General features: G+C 37.0%; 2 protein-coding genes across 6 annotated transcripts in view; one reads left to right on the top strand and one right to left on the bottom strand.

Moving 5' to 3' along the window:
• ANO3 (anoctamin 3) overlaps positions 1-24869 on the top strand; it is a 216910-nt gene that overhangs the window by 175337 nt on the left and 16704 nt on the right. For all 5 annotated transcript variants that reach the window (XM_030039477.2, XM_030039476.2, XM_030039478.2 and 2 more), the window contains 5 exons: positions 4462-4522; positions 20493-20575; positions 21515-21655; positions 22012-22176; positions 23507-23543. In XM_030039477.2, the coding sequence (XP_029895337.1) occupies positions 4462-4522; positions 20493-20575; positions 21515-21655; positions 22012-22176; positions 23507-23543 (487 nt within the window). The remainder of the gene's footprint in view (positions 1-4461; positions 4523-20492; positions 20576-21514; positions 21656-22011; positions 22177-23506; positions 23544-24869) is intronic.
• Positions 5365-15331, bottom strand: MUC15 (mucin 15, cell surface associated). Its single transcript, XM_030039481.2, has 4 exons — positions 14992-15331; positions 9750-10478; positions 8333-8488; positions 5365-7437 (listed from the first exon to the last, which is right to left on the bottom strand). Exons 2-4 carry the CDS (start codon positions 10438-10440, stop codon positions 7277-7279), a joined length of 1008 nt encoding a protein of 335 aa, XP_029895341.1. The 5' UTR covers positions 10441-10478; positions 14992-15331; the 3' UTR covers positions 5365-7276.

Below are 24869 nucleotides of genomic sequence, written 5' to 3'. Positions count from 1 at the left end.
GTAAAACTCAACATTTCTAATCTATCTGTAACGGAAAACTCTAAAAATATTTGACATTTATAAAAATCACTTATATTTAGATTTTACAAATTCAGTTTTCTATTTTATAATGCCAAAAATAAAAAAAATTGCGACAACAGCAATAAATACCGTTGAAAATGTTGTACTTAAGGCAAAACTGGTTTTCATTTTTAAATACTGCTGTAACTCTATAGCAGAAAATGGCTTCATGAGAATTTTTTTTGGTAACCCTTTTTTTACTAATTTCTTTTTTTTTTTAAGATGTGCACTGAAGGTAAGAGCTTTCTTATTTGAAATAACATTATGCAAACTGTCCAGCCAATCCCAGAAATGCCTCTTTTTAGAAGATGACAAGTACCTCTTCAGCAGTCCACTGTATTTTAACAGGAAATTAATACATTTGGCATTGTAGCATTCCTTTAACTTTAGGTCCTGTTATTTTAACATCCCCAGTTAATAAGAAGCAGGTTTTGTGTCTCATATTTACACTGACATCATGTGCTTAAATCATGTAAATTTCACATTTAATGTCACATTGTGAATAATTCATTGCAGCAGAAAAAAAAATGTGGCAGTCCATCCATACTTCCATGTGTTTTCAAACCAGTCCCCTTGAAACAAATTCAGATGACAACCAGGGAAGACAAGCAGTAACCACTCGTATTTCATCTTCGCAGGCACCCTTTTCTGATGTCTGCAATTATTATGGAAATTCATCTAAGCTCCCAACTTTTCCTGCCAATGCTTTTGCCCTGAAAAACTGATCAACCTTAGATTGGAACACAGAAAACAACCAAAAATTGTCTCCTTTCAGGATTTGTCTGTTCTGGATCTCCCCCAAGCTGGGGATAGAGAGTCTTCTCTTTGGGAAGGAATGGGATTACCATCTGGCCACTCAATTGGCAAAGAAAAAGGAAAAAATAATTAAAAAAAAACCTCAATGAGGCTTTTTATAACTCCGAGGTTATAACTGTAATGCCTTCACTCACTGTGTTGTCTCTAAAGAAAAGTTCACTGCATCTTCACTCGTTACCCTCTTGCTAGGAAACATCTGGTTTCCAGCAGGGATTGTGATCCTGCTGGTTGCCACTGTGTTGCTCAAGTTGAGTAGCAAATACCCAAACATGTGTCAGCACTTCCACTGTGTTTATACCCAAATTAGTGAATGAAAACAATCTGTAATGTTAGAAAACTACAATCTGATTTCAAATCAAATGCTCCTTTGTACTTTATGAAGCACTGTTAGTAATATAAGTAAGTGGAATGAATATATTTAAAAATAAGGCATCTGGGAAAAGAAAATGGCATTTCCTGCTTGCTTTCTTGTTCCTGAGATGGAGCTCGTCAGCGTTTCCCTCTGGTTTTGTTGTTGTGGGAACGTAACTTATTCCTCTATCTTCCTTCCACACAACCAAAGAGCTGATATGCGAGGGAAGCTATTCCTGATTCATTCCGGGCACCGGCACCCTTATTCTGGAATAAGTGTTTTAATCCATACTCATTCATATAGTTCATTGTATACGAGTACGTAAGCATTGAGTTAATTAGGAAGAGTGTGTTCCTTTAAGTGAAGTTTATCTCCCCAAACCTGCTTATGTCATGGGACCTGCCTCATTTATATAAGGCCTTGTGCTCATATTTCACATTATTAAAACTGTTGTCAGGGTTTCTTTCTTAAGTATCTGCCAAGTTTCCCTTTAGAGGAGCACTTCGGACAGAACAAACTAATGCCGGAAAAATCATATACTTCAAATGTTTTTTCTGCCAAGTTTTTTGTAAAGCTGGAGACAAAATACAAAAGATGCCTTTTTCCTTCTCGTTACTGCCCATTTATTTCATCCCCTCCCTCTTCATTCCATCTCCGTTTAAAAAGGCCACACTGAAGTGAACTTTATAATTTAAGGGAAAGGCAGGTAATACCTGAGTTGCAATCTGAATTGCTGAATGCCCAGGCTGTCATTCTTGTCCACATTAAATGGACTCTTTGATCTGTGGGTGATCAGGGTGGTGCACCAGGGCTCTTGGGACTGCTCCGGCGCCCAGAACACCTTGCCCTCGGGCCCCAGGGCAGAGTGTTGATTCAGGGTGGAGTTGAAGTGCCTGGAGCCTGGTATGATGATGATGATGATGATCGGTCAGGTATGCTGACGGACTAGTACCGAGTCCTACGATATTTCACCTCTGCTTAGAGGCCTCTGGTCAACACAGAGTCTCAGACTACATATTTAGCCTTTAAGACAGTCAAATCTTAATTCTAATTGAGTGTGGTGCTGAAAGACTTTCACCCAAACACTTTTTGTAAAGGCAGTGCGAGATCGGGAGCCAGGTACATGTTTTCTACTTTTAGCAACATTAATTCTGCTAGGTTAGGTTTGGTTGGTTTGTTCATTTTGTATTTCGTTGGAAAGATGCGCTCTTCACTGAGCAGAATATCCAAAATCACATCCTCAAACGGATCTGCATTCAAAACTGAAAATGTTCATCAGATTTATTGTACTGCTTTTGTTCACCTCTCACGTTTTCAGTTTCATACCCATTAGGTTTGTGTTTTCCTTTATGGAAGCAAGAGAAAAACAAAGCAAAATACATATTTCTGTGTACAACTGATCCCCCTGAATGATTCATGCAGGGAACGTATTGGATTTATTGATATCCAATACCAAATAGTCAATTCCCATTTCAGAACCTTAAAGAAAAGAAAACAGAACTGATATACAGATAAAATGTATGTGTTTTTAATAAATTCTCACAATGTTATAATAATTTTACTCAATAAGAAATAAAATAGAAGCAAGCAACACTGTTTCTATTAACTTTTTGTGCTTTCCTCAGTTAGTTTTCTTAATTTGTGAGGCAGAAGCAGTAATGCCAGCCTTTTCTAGAAGAATGAAAACCTGTCAGCAGGATGAGTTCTCTCTGCAGCAAGCAGCTCTCCCAGGAGCGGGTTAGGTAACCTGCCCAAGGCAGGCTGTCAGCCCCAGCGTCCCGGCACACCTCGTGTATAGAACATTCCTGCTGGCCAGAGTAACTTCAGGTGTAAGAGAAGGTCACAGTACAGCAAAATTGAATATGGTTACCTGCGCCCTTCGGTTGGCATAAGGACAGGGTTTTTTCATGATAAAAGCTTAAAAATTGGTCCTTAAGTCAGCAGCCGAGTCAACACCAATGAAAGTAAAGTCTTTTCAAGAATATTCTATTTCAAGACATTCTCCTCTTATTTCAAAGAGTGGGAAATCACCATGAATTTTCTGGATGGTTTAGGACAATACATAGCAAAGCCATTTGCAACACTTTTCTTTTTCCTCTGTCTTCAGATTCTCTTTCTAACAGATGCGTGTTGATGATAAGTTGGTTTGCTCTATTATTTTATAATGATTTGTGCTTTTTTTCTAATAGGAATTTGAAGCCTGTACTTTGCTTACTAATGCTCAACAACTTCTTAAACCACTTTTCGTTAGAAGAAATGTAGGCCCATTATCCCTGGATAAATTACTTTGCTGTAAATTGGCACCCTTAAATCTGTTGAAGAACATTGATCTTAATTTCAGCTTCCTAAATACTGTTTCATATTATGGCTTAAATATTAGAAATTCTGGATTTTCATAATATAAATTGTGATGTTTTCATAATAAGTGAGATTTCAAATTCACCCACTCAGATACTTAGAGTGATCCATAGTCATGCAAAAACTAATTATTACTTATTTTCTATTGGTAAGCCTTGGACTTTGCAGCAGAATATCTGTTCTGCCCGAAAAATCTTATAACAAAGAGTGAAATAGGGATAAATCCAACAAAAAGGAGAGCATTCATGTGGAGAAATTAAGTGCACAATTTAGAATTATGGGGAGGTTTTTCGGGGGGGGATAGTTAGAATTTATTTAATTTTTGTTGGAGTTTAGGGACACTAGCCTTTTAAGAAGGAGAATATGTCAACCATTTGAGAGGCTGAGATGTCTGGATAAAAAGGAATATATACTATTCTTACCTGCAGAGAAATTGCAAGATAGTTTGGGAGAAGAAAATGGAATCAAAAGAGACATTGGCCAAGTAATATACAGAGGAGGAAAAGTGAAAAGACGGAAGTTATTTAAGCTTATAAAAGCCTTAAAATAGAAAATGTTGAGGTTAAATTTGACCCAGCATATGAGATGAACTGTGGAGGAATTTTTAGCCTGTCTTGACATGGACAGAGCAGCTCGTGGTGTCGTGAAACAAATACACTGAAGATGCATGAAGTGACAGTCTGTAAAACCAGAGTTCAGGTTATACTGAAAGACAGAGTGGGACAAACCTTGGTAGAAGAAACATGCAAGTAGGACTTCTCATTAGAATGCTTAGCTTTTAGTTTCTGCCACCACTTACGTACTCTGGGATTCTTTGGGGTAAAAGATAAGGTGGCAATATTATTTGTTCCTGATGATATTTATTTTCTATTCAGGTTACCCATTTGTTTGATAATGGAGGGACTGTCTTCTTTGCTATTTTCATGGCAATTTGGGGTAAGTACATTTTTATTTGTTTTGTATTTTTAGTTCATCTGACCCTTTTATATGATTACTGGTTAAACAGAGATTATAGCTCTTCATAAAATTTAAAGAAGGATTATGATTTTGTCACACAAACTTTTTTTTCTGCTGTTTTCATCAACTTCAATTTCTATGCTAGTAGTGGGTGAAAATAATAGCTTTTATCATTAATGTAATGACTGTCCTTAGCGTCTTAAAAGTCTTTAAGCCTGAATTGTATATCATGCATACAGAAGTCTTTTTAGAGGCAAACATGTAGGTTAATTTACTGATCTGGAGTCAATATAAAAATCACATCTTGTAGAGAATTCTTACCAAAAAATGAGAATGTTTTTGTGGGAGCTAATTAGAGGGAAGTATAGGAAAGATTTGATGTTAAGTGCTTACAGCAATTTACATATTTATGTTCAAATTCTCAGTCTGAATATCTCATTATGTTCACTCTGACATCACACACATCATGTCATGGGCCCCAAAGCTGAGCAGGGTGATACCCACAGAGGCCACTGTTGAACTGGAGTTACCAAGATCAGTCTTGCCTCTCTTAGAAGGTCAGTGTAATAGTGCCGTACAAGTCAGATGTAATGGTTCCAGCCTGACGGAATTAGCTTTCACTGAGGCTAATAGTATTTTGCTGCTGGAAAGTAGGGAAGACTGGTATTAGAACAAGAGATAATTAATTTTACCAATTTAAATATTTGTTTATGTAAACCCTGAGAAAATAACACCAGTTCACATACATACAACTGTCTGAATTCAAGCCAGAGCTTTACAACTTCAAATAGTCAAATGGCACGCAACGGCTTTATTTATATAATATGTATGAATAAGCATTAATGACTCTAACTTAGTGAAGGATGAACAAATGTCACAAATTTTGGAGGCTGTCCTGGTAAAAGCAAAAACCAATATACAAACAACAGCAAAACATCAAAGAGGTACATAGACAACACAAGCACATGCACATACATGCAAAAATTATAATTAGATTGTTAAAAATTAACACAATATAGCTGAAGGGCAGACTTTAATTGCTTGCCTCAGTGATATTTCTTCATTGGCTCCTAATCTTGCTGTCATAGCCTTGGAATTACTAATAATTAGTTTCATATATTCCTAAAATACATTGTACTTGGTTATATGGTACCGATGTAGACAACGCTGGTAGCTTCTTACCATCTCTTCATCTCTGTCTTTGAGTTCTACTTAGAGACAGCTCTTTCCATTTTCATCTGAGGCCAAGGTTCAAGTGTAAGGAGGAATTTTGCTTCTATGATACTGCTTTACCATTATCAGGAAAGATGGCATAATACGTGCTAAGGAAGATGAAAGCCGAACATTACATTTTTCTTAATTTCAAGCAGCAGAGCGATACTCTCACTTAATATAGGTGAATGTGTCTCAGCTTTTCAGTCTGCTATTCAGTGTGCTGGGTACAATGTTAGAAACCAGGTTCTGGTTTTGATGGGAAGTGTGCTGTTTCATGACTGAACCCTGTAGGAATGGCAACACTGCACATATGCACTCAATTCTTTAATCTTTGAAATAAATGCCTGTTTTACTCATCTGCAGTGTGACTGCCATTGTTTCTCTCTGGTGCGTGTGTGTGCGCGCGTGTAATTTTCTCACATATCAGATAAACCCACATTGCAACATTCACAGCCAGTTAGTGAGATAACTCCATCGACATGATCCACAGTCTCCACACTAAATAAAGCATTTTAACAGAGTTACAGTAACAGGCATTTATCAGATGTGAGTAGTTATTTTCTCTGCACTTTATTTTGTTTATTCTATGCCTTTACAGATATGTCTTTTTCATGTTCTTTCTTTCTTTCCATTTAGACATGTCTAGTAATTGCAAACAGATAAACTATGCAATTATTTGCATTATACTGCCATAATTTTACTCTTTAGCTGGAGAAAACCAGACCGTGCTTTTTAGGATATCTATATACATGGCAGAGATAATTCCTTTCCTTTCACGTTAAGATAAGTATTTCTTCTATCTAACCTGTACCAAAACCTTTTACATCATTTCTACAGATTTAGCCTGCAATGCAAACAACAGATCAGTCTGACAGAGGAATAGAAGCTTGTCTTCTTTTTTTCCCTTCGACAGTGATTTTAATTGTGTCATCATAGTCAAAGGTTAAATGTAGTCTGTGTTACTCAGTAGTTTCATTCTCCTCAGCAAACTTCAACCTCTTAGTAATCCAAGTAAATCTAATTATTTTTGTCGTATTCACTGAGGAAGGCACAAATGTAGGGTGGGTAAAATAATGTCCCGAGTCATTTATCAGATAGAAATGATATTTGGACAGAATATTTTCACCTCAAGGTAGTTAAATTTGGGATTTTTTTGTATTGATACTAAAATATCCTTGCAATCCTAGTCAAATTTTGCTCTATTACAATGTCTCCGTTCTTGACCAAAGTTACACAAGGCAGAATTTTACCTGGGTGCTATTTGTCTATATTATTTCTAAGAAAGCAAGTATAATATCCTTCCAGGAAAACCACAGGTTGATCATTTGATTACAAAGTAGAAGACTGATGCTGTTCTACTGGACCCTAGCTGTTGCCTATCAGTGTATCTTGTGATTTTCCCCTTGCTTTCCAAAACATTGTTTGCACAGTAGTGGTGGTAAGATAACAGCTGCCATGTTGTTTTGGAAAAAATGAAAGTGTGTAGATAACAGCTGAGAGTATAATGTGAAGCAAACGTTATGGTGAAGGGTGGGGTGGTGTCATGTCAGCCATAGGAATGCCGTCGGATGGGCACCCTGCCTTGTCCTCCTCTGCCTTGTCTGCTGTGCTGGTTTTGTCATCTGATGCACATCCAAAACTCGTATCGTACGGTCCAAGTGAGTTGTCTAAGTGGAGAACTGAAAGGATAATGTAATTATTTTTTATATATTGCTTGAAAGATTCTTATCCGCATACACTGGGTATCTCGCGGTTTAGTTCAGCAGTGCCTCACAGCTAAATCCAGTTAACTTCTTTTTTATGTATGGGTGAGCAAAAGATGAAGGCCCTGATTCATGATCTTCTGAAGATAACACGTGTCCTCCCAGTCATGCCCGGTCAGCACTACATGGGTGGTCGACTTTCAAAGCTAGTTCCTAATCTGATGTTCTGGCAGCTTTCAGCTCTTGCATTTAAGCCAGAAAGGGCGTATTGCCAGAATTTTATTTTGATTTGATTTTATATGAGAAAAAAGTGTGTTTAGCCTCTCAGTGTTTGTTTAAACATTTAAAAATAAAGTCCAGGAACATGATATAAATATTTGGAGACTGTGTGATTACACTTTAATACAAGTTTATACATATTCATGGAGTAGACAAAAGCAATCTCCTTTTTAAACCTCTTAAAAATATTTTTACTCCTAAAAACAGGTACAGCTTCATCCCTCATTCTGTAATTGAAGTTGGATGAGTAAGGAGCCTAGCCTTTTTCAGTTAATCAAAGTTTAGGAGAGCTTTTGAGCTCTTTTATAGTTTTGAATTCACCCACAATTCTTTGAACAGCTTCACTGATATGAGATACAGTATTTCCTGATATTTCAGACATTAAAGAAATAACTTGTAAGGAGGAGACTTAGACTTAGGGGGAGTATTGGTTAAGCTAAAATTTAAAAATAATAAAGTACTGTCAATTGAAAACTAGTTTGACTGGAGTTGATGATATAATTCCTAATATTTCAGTAAGACCAGACTATTTAAGCAGCTCTGTGTAGAAATAAAAGATGTTCTTATGCAAAACACTTGTGCTATTCCTTACCTGGGTCATTCCTTGTATCATCATAAAGCCGTCTGTGGGAAAATGACTCAGACCTTTTCTTACCACATATAAAATATCCAATCAGACCAATTAATATAGATCCCAAAATGGCTCCTACAATGACACCAACTATCATTCCTCCTTTGTTGGTTTTGTCTAGGAGAGAAAGAAAGAAAGAAGAGACAGTTGAATGAGAATAATAAATCTGTAAGGTCAGATACTTCACTCTCACTTTGTAGCAGTCGAGGGCTTTGTGGAGTGAGAATTTTCACCAAGGGTCTGAAACACTTTGCAGACTATGACTAAACCAGCCTCTCTGCAGAAAAACTTTCTGCCTTTATAAAAGAAAATAGACATCTCCGTCCTTGATTTTCAAGGGAATAACTGAGGTTTTTTAAAAAAAAAAAGGCGGCTAAATGAGTTTTTAGTCAAATAAAAAGGTTCCAGGTTTAATTACAGATTCAATCACTATCCTTTTATTTAAAGAAATAAGCAGTAATCACTCTTTGAATGCAATTATTTGTAAGTATTTAAGCCCGCAGTTAAATTTGCAGCCTCTGAATTTCAAGTGATTAAGTTTTAGAGTACCAGTTTTTGAGTATGCAAGGTAAGAAATCCAGTAATGCTTTCTGCACCTGTTCAGTTAGCAGAATAACTGCATTCCTCCAAGATTTTCCTCAGATTTCCTAAAACTTTTCCTCAAAGTATTCTGTTTTCTTGGAACTTGCTCTCCCTCCCCCTTTCCTTTTCAGTCATACTATCTAAAAATCAGGTACGTTGTAATTATTAGAGCTATGATTGGAAACATGAAAGTCTGATGCTCCTTCAGTTCTTAGTACAAACTGTACTCTACTGGATATGATGGATAAGCCTTTCAGTCCCATGTTAAAAGCTTGAAAGCTAATTAATGGCAAAAAATTACTGTCTCTTTTGATCTTTCCTTTTCTTTTCCCGAAGACCTGATTCAGAACAGCAGGATAGAGAAGTGCCGTGACAGTTTTATGCTCCATTGTTTTCCCACGCATACTCAACTTGATAATTAAATGCTCAATGAGTAATTCCTTTGGAATTATTTATAAGAAGTCATCTTTGGTTACAAAAGTTTCTGAACTTAAATAAGTTGACATGTTACATGTTTTAAATGTTATTTCTACACATCTGCTTTGAAGGTCCACTCCAGTGTGAATGGGCAGTACCTGTCGTTAGGTTCCCCCACTCTTGGAAGTGTTAAACAAACAAGTAGACAGCACATAGTTTTAAAAAATGTTTTTTATTTGGAGTGAGTTTTAGTTTTAGTCTGTACTAGGTCACTCATTAATTCATACATCTTACAAAGCCTCCTGTTCAATGAAAAAAAAAGGTTTTAGTTCAGCATTAAGATTTTATTAAACCAGTTGGACTTTAGTTGGATGCTTACCTTCATTGACATCTTTTGAATTAGATGACGGAGTAGAATTGCTGAAATTATGATTCAGCTCTGTTGTCTGCTGAATGGGGTTGAAGTTTGGCGTAGGGCTGTCCTGCTTCACCATGGGTGATGTCAGAGTGATACTGGTGGGGGATGATGCAGTGGGGTTGACTGAGGAGTTATCGCTGGGGAGTGTCGCAGCTAAAGGGGTACTGTAGGTGACCGTGGAGTTACTTGGTGTCGCTGTGGAAGTAGAAGTAGCTGCAGCACTTCTGGTCACTCCATAAAAGTCACCCATTGTTGTAAATGTCGCAAAAGACGTTGGGATTCTGTTGAAGTTTGTGGCAGAGTTATTTATTCCATCTTTCGATACCATAGTGACGTTTGAAGATAAAGTGGTGCCATCAGTGGACCTCAGGGGTGTGCTGTTTGGCCGACTGCTCATCTCTGTTGTTTTCGCCACATTTTCTTTGGCATTGGCAGTTGTTGGTGCAGCATGACTGATGGTAGGATGGTTTATGGCAGTACTCGTAGGCAGAACAAATCTCTGTGAAGCTGGTTGCACTGTAGACCGATTGCTGTCTGTAATTGTGCTATTTCCAGTATTTGTTTCGTTTACTTTTCTGCCCTCGGTATTGCTTTTGTTCCATTGCAGCCTTACAAGCAGAAAAATGAAAATCATTCCACAGGAGGGTTGCATGGTGTTGACTTCAAAGTTTGTTTTGTGATATACAGAACCTGCAAGAAATTCACTTTTGTCCATTATTTTATTTTGCAAAACAAAGCTACCCGGTTAAGACCCAAATAAGCTGGTAAAAAAGTTAGTGTAATACTATAGAAATCTCACTAGTTTACCATGTGTTGACGCTGAAAACTTTACATCCCTGAGTGTAATGACCTAAAATGATATTGATGATCAACAAAAGCTTTTTGCACAAAAAAATGCCATGGTTCTGTAAACAGGCCTCATATTCAGAGGGGAATAATTCAAAACCACTTTGCTTTAGAATGAGGTAATGATACGTATTTGGGTGGCACACTTGAGGCAATGTTTTCTGGGCAGGCAGCAACTCCAAGAGCATGCTAAAGAGTTATGCTCCATTGTGAAGAAATATAATTGTTGCAACTAGCCCTGAAAGTTGATGGATAATGTTTTGTGACCCTGAGCAGTGAGCGTCATATGAACGCTGCCAGGAGCAAATTGAAAACTAAATCAGTCCAGGGTTTATGGATGATGCTGAATTTGTGTGGAAACTTCTTTTCCTATAGGAAACTAGAAGCTGTATATTATGTATTAATTTTTCAAATGTTAGATTGAGAAGGATGAGAAAAACTCATCTTGAAGTCACATGATTGTAGCAAGTATGTTGTTCAGTATATCCGTGGGGTTTTGGTTGGGGGGGGCGGTTCTACATATGGGACAGGTTGAGGTCATGCAGTTTTTAACTCCCACACGTAACGTCTCATGTGGCAGCATAATAAAAAGTATAATAATTTACATGTTCAGCATCATTATTTAATTAGGTGTCCATGTATGTAGGTGCTTTACCATCTGAAGAAAGGAGATATACACCCGGAAAAAGGAACTATTTCTTTCATATCAGCCTCCCCTCCTACGTCTTATGCTTTTTCCTATGGGTGTTTTGTTTGGGGTTTTTTTTTTTGGGGGGGGGGGGGGGGAGGCATGAGAGCTGGTTTTGTTCTTTTGTTTGGTTTTTTTTTGTTGTTGTTGTTGGTTTTTTTATTTAATTATGCATTTACCCCAGGTTAGCTTCTTTGTGTGTAACACTGTCAGAGCAATGGAAAGTGTATGTACAGTAACAGTAGGTAGCAGTCAGCTATGGGTATTGTTATATCAATGGGTAGACGATAATTAAATATCCTGTCAAGGTATCTCATTTTAGCTTTATTCTTATTTCTTCCATGGTTAGAAGATGGTACCATTACTTGAAATGCATGTGTATTTATAAAATGCTGTTTAATCTGCTTTTTAACATATGTTCCGTTTCTCAACACTGCTTATTTCCCAAGTTAAGGTCAGTTATATGGTGGGAAGGATCTATGCTTGGAAAACATTTGTAACTTATTTAGCGAAAAATAAAACAGAGAACTTCTGCTTGAGTATCAGTCAAATTCGTGATAACCACTTTGACCCCAAACAAGCAAGCCAAAGAAAACTGCTTTGGAGTTCAAGTATCAGCTCCAATTATGTTTACAATTTGAATGATAGAGCTCCACATGACTATGAAATGCTGTGCAATCTGAATATTAGATTTTGATTTGTTAGTACTAATAACTGCAAAATAGTGAAGAAAAAAACCTGTTGTATTTTACAAAGTTGTCAAACACATGCTTTCATTTTAACAGTATTGTTGTTTTAATTCAGTAGCATGGTCTTTCCTTCCTTGTATTAATAGTCATTAGTGAACAAAGTGGGTTTGCTCATATTGCTCATTATCCCTTCACTGTAACTAAACTACATAGGAGAATTACGCTCAATTCACTTTAACTATAATTTTAATTCGCAGAAGAGTGTACAAAGGAGTCAATATCCTTGCTGAACAAATTCTTTGTCATTTTTTCTGATTGGCTTACTTGTGTAACCTTCCTCATAGCCAACCATAGAGAAGAAACCTCCTTGCTTTGAAAGTTGTGTACTCTAGTTCTCAGGCTGTGATGAACTGCTTCCTGGAAATCCTTTTGTGTGTAATAATGAACTCTTCTTTTTCTAGTGCAACTTCAGTGTTTTTCTAAACTGTATGAACATTAAAGTTCTTCAAAGATACTCATTGCCTTTAGAGCTTAATATGCAAATAGTGCTATTGCAGTAAAACAGTAGTGCTATAGATTAGCCAAACTTGCAGAAGAGCCCAAACCTTAAATTAGGTGATCGAGTAAGTGTATAAGGAAGCTATGAACAGATTATTAATGGGAAAAAAAACGGTCTCGCTTTTTGATTCACTGGTATTCACGTTACTCAGTACTAGCTCAGTGGAAATCAGTGCAGTAGGCATAGCCTGAAGTGAGTAGAAACGACATCAGTGTGGGATTAGGCTGCAGTTCGGTTGCCTAGATTAGCTCTACCTTTTTTTAGCATAAAAAAAGAGGGGTTTACATAGGATGGTCACCACCATGTTTCTTCAGTGACTTTGCACTTTGCAGTTGGTTCTGTGCTGCTAGAGTCAAATTTCATGAGACCTATGACAGCTGGGTAGAAAACAAAAGCCAACTCCAAAAAGGGGCAGGGTAAAATTTCTCCTTCAGTGTATGGCTTTATGAAGAGATGTAGTGGCCCTTATTCAAGGAATTCACCAAGGTGTGAATGCAATTTCCCATAAAAATGGCCCTCCAGTGCGAACCTGAGTATGCACTGATTGTGTCTATACTGGAAAATGTGTAGCCCGGTTGCAAGTGATCCACAGAGGGCTTGATACTCACTCTTCACACGTTTCTGGTGGGGATTTACTCTGAATTTGCCACAATCTCTTCCATTTGACTGAGGACCCTTTAGAGCTGGCCTATGTTAGGCTACTCCTGGAGCACGTCACTTAGCTTGCTGACGGGAGTGCCCAGTGGTGTAAGCCCAAGGGCAACAAGTGGAGATGATCAGGAGACTTTAAAAGCACACTCTGAATGTGGATTAAAATACTAATGTAGGTACAGCCACGTTGAGCAGTTTGTGATTCTATATCATACAGACTTCTCTCTTTTAATTGAAGTAAATGGAAAAAAGGCTACAAAACCCCTTGTTATTCTGTAATTAATAAAGATTAAAGTTGCTTTACAGCAGAAAGTATTCAATATGAAGCTGCTAGTGTACATACATGTACATCTGCACACCTACACCCTGGGTGAAGCCCTGGTTCCGTTCATATCAACCTCCCCTGGGTCTATGGACTTCACCATGAAGGTTGCATTGATACTGCATCTGGCTTTGTGTTTTCCTTAAACTGCTCAGATTTGCGCTGAATATTTCTGCAACGCAGAAAAAAATGTCCTAATAAATTCTTATATGGCAATTTTCATATAAATGTATATCTAGTGGTATTTTAAGCATTTAAAAATAGATTTTTGGCATGATAAAGTAACTGCAACATGTATTTCCTGAACACAACCCAGCAGCTGCCACTGGTAGGTGTAATGTCTGCAAAATCTTTGCAACTGTCAAGAAAACAATCATTTCAACTTCTTCTTCTGCGTAGATAATACAATCTTCAGAACTATAAATTCAAAGGACATTCTTTTGCATACCAATAAATTGAACCTTGCACCGTTTCCCTCCCTTACAGGAGTAATTAGAAAGTACTTTATGTACTAAACAGTGACATGATAAGCAAATTATTAATGGCACTTCTTTCTTTCTTGTGGTCTGGAGTAACATGTTCGTATTTGCAGAGCTTTCACACTTGCTACGCTTTTTAAGCCGCATAAAGCAGATTATTTTTACCTTTACATCAGTGATCCAAAAATAGATGGAACAAATATAAAGCAACATATAGAGAATTACTCTTCTAGAATTCAGAAAGAAATAACAGCAAATGATGGTCCCAGAAACATGTTGGATTTTTGCCTTTTGCTCTAAATTTTGCATTGCTCTCCAAGGATGAGTTACTTCTCAATTTAATGAGCAATGAATATTAAATTTTCAAGCTTAAATATATTTTAATGTTTGTACTGAGAAAATACTTTGTAAGTTTGTAGTGAATTATAAGGAGGAATATAAATATGAATTGTATTCTATAATTAATTTAATTTTTCCCCTCTGTTCCTAGGTAGCAGCCTGACAAGTGTAAGTACACTGGCTGAGCTTCCTAAGTGTGTATTTCCTGTTCATTTTCAGTATAACTAAACTCAGCAGAAACAATAACAATGTAGCAATACGTTCCCTTACAGAAATTTGGTATAAAGTAGCATACACAGAATGCTTCCCTTCACCATCACCACCACCCCCCGCACTTAAAATGGCTCTGAACTGACTCTGAGAGAAATTCTATACTTGCTTGGTAAGGAGCATAAATACCCACTAAAGAAAAGTATGAATTTGAGTGAAATACTGCCATTGTTTATGGTTGCTACTTCTTTGCTTTAATGTTTGAATCACAAAATGGGGGTTTTTTCAATTATTTTCTCAGGAATACACTCTAAGCAGAATTTGGCTACAACAGCACCGATTGCCGAACGCTGCATAAAAGAACACTATGATTATTAATCAGATCCACTAATAGACATAAAAAAACCCCGTCAGACTTACCTTTGAGCTCCACAAAATACGCAAGAACCTGTTGAAATACTGCTATGTGCCAAAGGGTGCAATTAGTCCGGTGGGAAGAGGGGAGCGCAGGTCCAATAAACGTGGCGGCAGTGCAAGACACCGGTCAGGAACGTGCTGTACAGGCGAGGCGAGGTGAGCTGGGGCAGCCCTTCGCCGCACGCACCGGCGCGTCTGGTACCAGCCTGACCGACTTCGCTGCTCTCGTGACTGAGCTCTGTCGTTAGAGAGCCCACAGAAATTGCAGTATTTATGGTAAAGTGGGTAGGCAGTGCATATTGCTTAATCCTTTGAAAGTCTTTGAACTGGTATTTCAGAAGGGTGACTGTTTTCTGTAAACTATAGAAACTATTGTTCCGTGTACTATGCAACTATTAATTTAAGGAAAGATAGCTTCTTATTATCACAGAGTTTCCTACGGTACACTTTGTGAGATGAAAACAGGAAAAAGCGTATCTTCTACCAACTAAAGCAGCAAAATGAGTTCTGTTAAGAAAAACGTGCCGCTAGAAATGGGTCTGATCCGATCTCCAAATATGTTCACAGTTGCAAGAATTTAAGATAAAAATCTAAATTCAAATTTTCTGAATTTATCAGATGTCATTAATTTTGACTTTGGAATACATAACTAGCTAGGGATCTGAGTGTTACAACTCTGACTCCTCAATTCAGGTTTTATACAAACAATACTGGATTAAAGTAAGAATGAGGAAGTCAGGCATATCATATATACCTTAATATGCTGATCTCGTCAACCCATGATTTTTTTTTATTCTGTAATTCTTTATGTATATTTATTCTAGCCTGGTATGTGGTGAAGAGTGACTCAGAAATGTTTCAGTATGGTGTGACTGTTTGAGTGGAATGCCATGATGTTGTTACCTGTTTCCACTTGAAATTTTTAAGGAATCAAGTGCAAATACTCTTTCATAACTTATCCTTGAGATAAGTGCTGAGGATATGGCATATACAGGAGGTGTTTATATGGGAACAACTAGTGGTGTTTTCTTGAAAACACTGCAGTGGACAAGTGGAAGGTTTTCTGTGAAGTGGATCAAGTTCTACCCTCTCTAATATCCCTTTCGGGGAAGTAAATTATTTGTGCGGCATGAGGTGGGGTGGTCTGTGAGAGGAGGGAGGACAGAGTCTGATACTGTGGGTTTGGTTTTCCTTGGAATCTAGCATTCTCTGCAGTGTGTATCAACAAGCTTCCAACTCATATTTATTGCTGTGTCTCGGTGGCCATGCATCCAACAGATTGACCATGAGATCTGAAAACAAGCGCCGCAAATGTGTGTCCAAATTTGGATCTCATGCAGCATTAACCAAATGACAAGTGATATACTAGAGTCAACAGTATACTTCACACCAGCATGCACACATTATGGTGCTGAGAAGCCTTTCTGATAGTTTTTTAAAAAGAAAGGTTATTTGAATAGATATATAATATTTGATAATAGCAAGACCTTAAATATATAGGCTGCAGTCCTCTTAAAATGTATCTATTACAGTGGTATTAAAGTCATACCCCTCTAGTGCTGCCCTTGGCATTGGGCTTGGGAAGGTGTGTGCTCTCACTCTCTCTCTCTATTTGTTAGCAGTTTAATTCATCTGTTTGTTAGGAAAAGTAAAAACTGTTTACCTGAGTGACTTGACACCTAATGGAAGATGCTGTTTGTGACTCAGTTCTTGGCTAAGTGAGGTACACCTGCAGGGTGCTGGCGCTGAGTGCTGGCCCACTGTTCCTGGAAGGCAAAAGCTCCCGCAGCGAGCCTGAGTGTGAACAGATTCAGAGCTGTGGCCATATGGAGGCAAGGTGGTTCGGAGTACTTCAGGTGAGAACAGGGAGGTGAGACTAAGCTGTCATTCAGCTAGAGCCTGTATTTATTAAGTGGCAGCTTCAATTCTGAAGAGTGTGTCTCAGTAGCAGGTGTGGTACCAATTCTGTAGAACTGGTTTTATTGCATAGCTTTGCTGTAAAGGAGTCCAACTGAATAAAACTGAAGAAGTAATTGAGCAGAGTATTCAGAAGGGGCCTGGCTGACCATGGCCAAACTCTGCAGAGCGGCAGTGGAGACAGTCCCCTAGCTCCTTACTGAAAATCCTCTTGGCCATAATTTTTTAGGGAAAAAACACAGGATTCATTTTGACACAGTGACTCATCTAAAACATTCAGAAGGGATGTGCTCACGTAATAGTCTTGGGTTCTCTGGGTTCTTCATTTTGTTTGGGTTTCTTTCTTTCTCTGCTCTCTTCTTTCCTTCCATAGCATTTAACAGCAGCCATTCATCATTTCTTCTTCTTGACAATGTCAAACTCCTGTTTTACTTAAGATTATATCAATGCACAACCTATCTTTCATGTCTGTCTTAACCATCAAACAACACCCTACTTGTCTTCTGAATGATTAAGAACTGTGTAAAGCACTTGCCTAGAGATTTTGGTTCTTCATCAGTGCAAGCACTGGCAGTGTAAGGGCAGTAAATATAAGGTAACTTAAATAAGAATTGAAAGAAACTTTTGGAAGTGTACAACGGGCAGAACTGCAGACTGTATTGCAGAGCACTGAATAACAAATCCCTAAATGAGCACATCTATACCAAAATGCTGGACAAAAAAAGGAAGTACACCATATATTATGGGATTTTAAATTCAGGGCGGCAACTGGAGCTATAAAGTGGGAAGCAGCGTGCCCGGGAAAAAGCAGGGGAGGCAACAGATAATGTTTTCTGTAGGAAACCGGAGGCTTGTGTGCGACCCTCTAAACCGTAAATTATCCAGAGCTCTTGAACAGCAGGATTAGGCAGAAAGAAACCCTGCCAGGTCAAAGCAATGTCAGAACGTGAATGTTCTCATCCTGATGTTCAAATGGTTGGCTTAGTCATCTATTTTATGTCTTGTTTTTCTACAGAAGTAATTGATAAAAGTCAAGGCTTAGCATTTTCAGAGCTGGGAGATCAGGGTAAGAGATGAGTCACTAAGAAGAGCCTAGCAACTAGGACTTGATTGCATGGAGAGCAGTCAGGGACAGGTGGCGTTAGCAGTGTGATAGAGTAAAATAAAGGCAAGCCAGGAAGGATCCAGGCCTTCTGTAGAACTGGACAAATATTTGAATTTCAAAATTCTGATGTTTTTTCACTGTGATTTAGACTAGAAGTTTACACCGCAAGAGAAGTTTTGTGAATTATTTTTTTTTCCAACATGCTTTTGTTTATATAGTTCCAGCTTTTGACACTATTTTCTCAGTAGCCTTGTGGCACAGCAAATTTACCATGAATTCTATTCTACTGTGTGAAAGAGAGTATTGCATCATTTTTTAAGAGCTTAGGTGAGTCTGGAAAAGGTGCTTTAGTTGGCAGGTATAGTTAGTGATTGGGCCTCACCTCTTCATCTAGATGGATGATTTTCTTGATCTTTGCATTATCAAATGCTTCGTGTACATAAATAACATAAAATACATCATTTATTATTATTATTTATGTTATACTAGAGCCTATTATTCATGCTATAACAGAGCCTCAAAACCTTAACTGAAAGGCAGATCTTGATTTAAAGAATAAGCAAGTTATCCCAAATCTTAGGGGACAGACAGAACAAAATATATAGCATTGTAAGATTAGTGTATATTCAACTGAGGACACCATTTGTCCACAGTCTAGTATTACTTCTAGGCCACAGCTGCCTCATCTTATTTCCAAAACTTCAACGGATATTTACACAAGCTAAAATACTTCCCAGTCCAAAAAAGCTGCGTGTACTTCAGTAGTCCACCATTCCTCATTCTTTTCTTCAGTAATGGTACTGGGGAAAAAAAAGTCACTAGTTCAATTGCTTGGTTTCAGTTTCTCTGATTCAGGTATTTTAAGTCAGTGGGATTTAAAATTCGTTATTTTATTCCTGATAACTGGGCCACTTCCTTAATTTCTATTACCTTTGAGTGTAACTAAATGAATTATTTCATTTGCACAATTACAGAATTACCACTTTTGGCACGGGGCTGGTGGATATCTTGGGTGTGCTTCCTACCGCAGCCGGACATGCAGAGGAACACCCAACACCGTGTTTTGCACAATGTGTTGTACTTCTCCTGTTCGGTCACATGAGAAAAGTATTGCTTGTTTTGTGTATAGCACGGCCTTAGGTTGCTGCTGAGTCCTCGCGTGTCAGGAAGGGATTTCTCTCGCCAGGTGGTGTCTTCTGTAACATTTCTGAGTCTTGCGCTGCACTGGTTGTGATAGCACTTCCAATGACAGTGAGAAAAGGTTGTTTCACCCTTGGATTACATAAGTGCAAACCCCACTGCTGCTTAAATAGGAGAGCTGTGTGCTGTCCTTGTTAGGAGCATCCGAAACTTAAATGAAATCTGTGATGAAGACAAGATCCGTGCTTGGAAGAATAAGAGAACATACTACCAGAAATAATATTCAGGGATGAGTTCCTTTCATTCAGCCATCCATTATTTATGGGTAGCGGTATGGTGAACTTCTGCTAACTTCTAGTCATTGTGCTTTAATATAGTATATGGATAAATCATATATTTCTATATAAAATGATGATAGCTATATAATATATATATATATATAAACCCATAAGATGTTAAACATAATACAGAAGTATAGAAAAAGGTAGGAATGTGAGACTATCCTATTCAGTTTGAGTTAGAAATCCTCCTTCTGATCGGTTGGCTTGCCAGAAGGAAGCAAATTTTCCCACGCCCTATTTGAAATCACTGTTTTACAGGGAACAATTGGACAATCCCGCATTTTGTCAGGAATCCCACCAAAACAAGGTCTCTTAACCTCAGTGCAAACTACAGTGTTTGGGAAACTTGGAGTCATTTACTGGTTGTAATTATTTGTATACAACCTACCGAAAACACTAAGTATGTGGAGAATCTGATTATGATCTCACACATAGATTAGAAATACTTGTTTAAAGACATATTTTACCAATGAAGCTACTCCAGTATAAAGCTGGTATAGCTGAGAAAGAAGTGAGGTTGTGTTGATTCAAACCGAATAAAATGAGATCATAATTTTGCTCTTTATTAATAGATACCATTGTGTATGCCTATCCTTGTTTCTTCAAGGAAAGATTTTAAACCATATCTATTTTCAATAAAATTATGTGTATGCATATCCTTGTTTCTTCAAGGAGAGATTTTAAATCATCTACGTTTTGAATAAACTTAAAAGCAAAATGATGATCTAAAAGGGATGGCAGTGTCTCATATTGACAGGTACCTATGTCTGTACAGATATAGCAGACAGCAAAAAAAATGATTCTTAGATAAATATTGTAAAACAGTGTTCCAATTTTAACAGTGATTATCCTGAAGGTACTCATAGTTTTCAGATTCTGTGGGGAAAACAGACAGAAAGTGGCTAATGACAGTTATCATGTTACATATTGCTGATTTTCTTGAGATCTGCATGGCCTTTTTTCTTTCTTTTCCATAATTAAAATGCAGTTGATTTCCACAGCTACAGTCTTTCTAGAGTTTTGGAAAAGACGGAGAGCTGTATTAACCTATGACTGGGACCTCATAGACTGGGAAGATGAAGAGGTAAGACTAAACAGAATTAACCTGTAAATCTTGCTGTCAGCGTGATTTAAGTGTAAATATGATTGCATATTGTATGTGAGTAATCTGAATTTGTCATTCAGATTGTATTTGTATTTATAACACTAGTTGCAAAACAAACAAGTACACTTGAGACTATACTAGTCTGCAACTTGCATTATAATTCCAAATATAATTCTACATTTATTAAAAGTACCCTTTGAAAAATTGAGTGGAAATACTGCCCGTACAGAGGACAGGAGCTACTACTGATATCAGCACAGATGGCTTTCAATTCTATGGCTTCTTGTACAGGAAATTCCTAATCCTGCCTAAAAACAGGACCAAGACAAGCAAAGGGACAGAAACTAGATTTTGTATCCTTCTGAGAGGCATAACTTATCCTTTAACATTCTGCTATCAGCATCAGCAATAAAAAAAATTATTCTATTACTTTACTTCATAAATCATTAGTGAACATAGCTGTAATTTAACTATATCGGTGATTTAACTGCAGTCTAAGTCAATACAGACTTTACCATTACTTGTTTTATAGCCTTCCATAGATGTGTAGATACAAGCTGGTGGCTTTTAATAAATGGTTTCATATCACAAAAAGCACCATCATAACTGGCATCAATTTCAAGTTTTCTTATCAATTTCTGCAGAGAAACTAGTGTTCAAGTCAGTATTATGACCCATGATCCTCTTAATACCCTCACATAGTGGGGAAGGCTCCTGCGGTTTCTGTTCCTTGTTCGTCCCTGGCACTGTTTCCAAGGATTTTCAAAAGAGCAAATTATTTGGATATTTGAGTTGGAGCATTATAAAAAAGAATTTGTATCAATATAGATTTCCTGCTTTAGACCACATACATGTCTAGGTTTTGTTACTTCAGTGAAATATGTAGTACAACAAATGAAATCTACCCTGTCATTCCAGGAAGAGCTGCGCCCCCAGTTCGAAGCTAAATATTCCCAAGTGGAAAGGGTAAATCCCATCACAGGAAAACCTGAACCTTTTCAGCCTTTCCCTGATAAGCTCAGTCGACTGATGGTGTCTGTCTCAGGAATATTCTTCATGGTAATGTTTAATAATATTGGAATTATTGTAGCCTTTAATCTTAATCTGATGTAACGCAAGTCCTGAGTGCATTCATTAAGATTAGTGGATTTACATAATACAGGCAAAACTGATTGTCTGTCTTACTGCTTGCTTATGGATATCTTTCTTTTAAAAGATGTAATATAGTTATATTGCAAAAGAACAGTAAAGAAATGTTTTAATTCATCAGTCTAGTATTTTCATTCTCTCAAAGTCGGCTCACCAAAACAAATGGCAATCTTTAAAACTCTTGTTAATTTATTAAGTCAGTGGAAATTATTTCAGATACGGTTTATTTTGTTCTAATATCTCTATTCATAAATACTTCCCTGTAGATTTCACTGGTCCTCACTGCAGTGTTTGCAGTTGTGGTGTATCGTCTGGTAGCCATGGAACAGTTTGCTTCTTTCAAGTGGTATTTCATCAAGAAGTATTGGCAGTTTGCAACATCTGGAACTGGAGTCTGTATCAATTTTATGATCATCATGTCACTCAATGTTGTAAGTCTTCTTTTAAAGGAGGGATTACTTTAAAAGAGTAATTTTTACAAGGTTACCGAGTTTACTGTATATCAGATATATACATGTTCTTGCTTATTCATATAGCGGTGCCTGAAGCTAGTATTTCAGGGGTTTTTCCTCTAACACTATGTCAATGTTTTTCTCTAATGCCTACTTTGTCACTACACATCTTTGCTTATATCCCCAAGTCACAGTGGTACAGACTACTGCTTCCTACATTTGCGGTTTTGTTTTTTACATTACCTTTTACAATACCTCTCTTCTGTAAATGGAACTGCATGATTTTCTTGCCTGAGAATTTTCTTTCTGGTTTTTTTTTAATTGATAACTTTGAATTCTTCCGTTTCTCATTTAAAGTGCAGCTGTGATATCAGTGTTGCACAGTCCTAGAATCACTGTGATGCCTGAGTTTGGTTTAAGCTTTCCCTGTCACGTAGCAGCACGGGTTAAATCATACGCTATGGTAGCACAATGTACATTGATATAAACTCTATTGCTTCAACTGCAATGTAACTTATCATTTTTCTATTCCCGTGCAGGCACAAACAGGTAAAAAGGAATAATGGCACAGCAAACAGTGGCTGTTAATTCTGCTAAGGAGATTGCGCACTCACTGCAATAAGAAAATATTCTCCAAAACAGACTGTCATGTGTTTATTTCTGTTATTATATAGGATAATTCTAAGTCATAAAAAGTACATTCAAGTGAACAAGCACACGAAAGCTATTGAAAATAACTGCTATTAATAGTAAATACTCAAGGAAATACTTTTCAGAGTTGATAACTACCTTGGGCTAAGTGTCATTTAAAATAAAGACTGGAGATAGTCAATATGTAGATAGATAAGGAAGTTTTCAGCAGGACGCTGATATCCTCACCAGCATGCACATTCATGCAACGGAAAATTGTATTGTGTAAAGGCTTTTGCCCGCTTTTAAATCACGCAGATTTGTTCCTGAAGTTACAGGATAAGCATCTAACTGTTCGTTAAGAGAACCGTTGATGTCTGAACACTTCTCTTGGTTTATTGGCTCTCAGTTTATCTTTATTGTATATTTAATGCATATACTTACATGCATACATACATTTACATGGATAAAGAGAAGGGGACTAAAGTAGTTCAATGAAGTCTTTATAGGAAACTATACATCCACACATAGCTACGACATCGCCCTCTCTTCTTCGTCCAGATACCTTGATGCTGTACGGCAACAGAACACCTCTGCTTTTGATGCTTATTTTCATTCTGGATTTGACATCACAACAGACAGGATGTGCTATACTTACACCATCTTATTTCTGTTTTAGGTATATGAAAAGGTTGCCTATCTCCTGACAGACTTAGGTATGTAGGCCTTTACTAGTGGTATGGTTCTTGCTAGCTGTGGCATAAACCTTTATATTTCCATAAAATAGGGTTTTGAAAACGTCATGTATGCATAGTAAGATTCTGGCATTTCCCTAAGCAAGTGAGAAATATCAGAGAAAGAAATGATATGATTATTTCACTAAGGAACTAATAGAAAGGAATTTATTCTTATACCTCTACTTTTTTTTAACGTTTTATAGTATAAATAGAAAAAACTGTCATAATGGAAGAAAAGTCAAAACATATTCTTTCTTAGAATGCTAAAACAGATGTTTTCAATTTTTCCCAAATGCTTGGTTATTTGTTTTACAATTTTTTAATTTGAACTTTTGTATGGAAAAAATGGGCTAAGATAAAATTACATTATCCGAGATAAAAATGTTAAGTCATAAATTTCAAAGTAGCTCCAATTCTGTCACATTAAAAATTTATACTGAAGCTTCTAGTCGTGATTCAGTCATAAAAGTGAAGCTTTCTAGCTTATAGAAAACAAGAAAGCAAAGGCAGCATTTAAGATCATCTACTAGGTGAATATGTTACCTTTTAGTGTTTCTTCTTACATGCTCTCTTTTACTCCGTGTCAAAATATGCAGTTGATCTTGTCATGGTTTAAAAGCAAGCTTACTGCTTAAATTTAACAGCTCCCTCTTCTGGTTAAAGTATTGAAGAGCATGCATTAAACAAGATGCTCAAAACTTGTGTTTCAGACAACAGGCAGTTGAACAGGTTAGAAAGATTCAGAATGTATAGTCACCTTATTCAAATTATTAAAATATTTTAAAATACTTCTTCAGATCGCACTGATTTGTATTCCTACTTAACTTTTTAAATATATTATCTTGTTATAGACCAGGGAATGGGAAAGAAAATAATGATTTCATTTAAGTATACAAGCTGATTTTCCCCAAAATATATGAAAGAACTAATTCAAGAAGCTTTTTTTTTTTTTTTTTTTTTTTTAAGCATAATGGAGCATCAGGTGTTTGAGCTAGGTAGCTCACTCCACTTCCTAAGGTGTTTTACGTCAAAGAGAAGGATGACATCTTAACTTCTGGGACCAAGTGTCCATATATAAAGCTAGTATCCTGTACATTTGTATCCTAATTTATTCATCATTAGACCAAAGTAACTAGTACAAATTTGAACTGAAAAATCAAAGCAGTTTAGACTTCCAACTCATATATGTGCTTTAAAACTTTTATCAATGTACTACTGTATTCAAGTTTGACACATCCATCAAAGAAATTTGAAATTTTTACCAAAAAAAAAAAAATTTTAATCATTATCACCGAGTTCTAATTC

This window comes from Aquila chrysaetos, chromosome 16 (assembly GCF_900496995.4).
Source record: "Aquila chrysaetos chrysaetos chromosome 16, bAquChr1.4, whole genome shotgun sequence".
NCBI lineage: Eukaryota > Metazoa > Chordata > Aves > Accipitriformes > Accipitridae > Aquila > Aquila chrysaetos.
The sequence above is the reverse complement of the archived record's forward strand: the minus strand, read 5'-3'. Positions and strand labels throughout refer to the sequence as shown.

Excerpts from the sequence above, each read along its gene's own strand:
- MUC15 (XM_030039481.2), bottom strand. The coding sequence starts at position 10,440 with ATGCAACCCTCCTGTGGAATGATTTTCATTTTTCTGCTTGTAAGGCTG. Across the intron at positions 8,489-9,749 it reads TTCAAAAGATGTCAATGAAG|ACAAAACCAACAAAGGAGGA; the intron begins GTAAGCATCCAA and ends TTTCTCTCCTAG. Across the intron at positions 7,438-8,332 it reads TGATACAAGGAATGACCCAG|TTCTCCACTTAGACAACTCA; the intron begins GTAAGGAATAGC and ends TTATCCTTTCAG.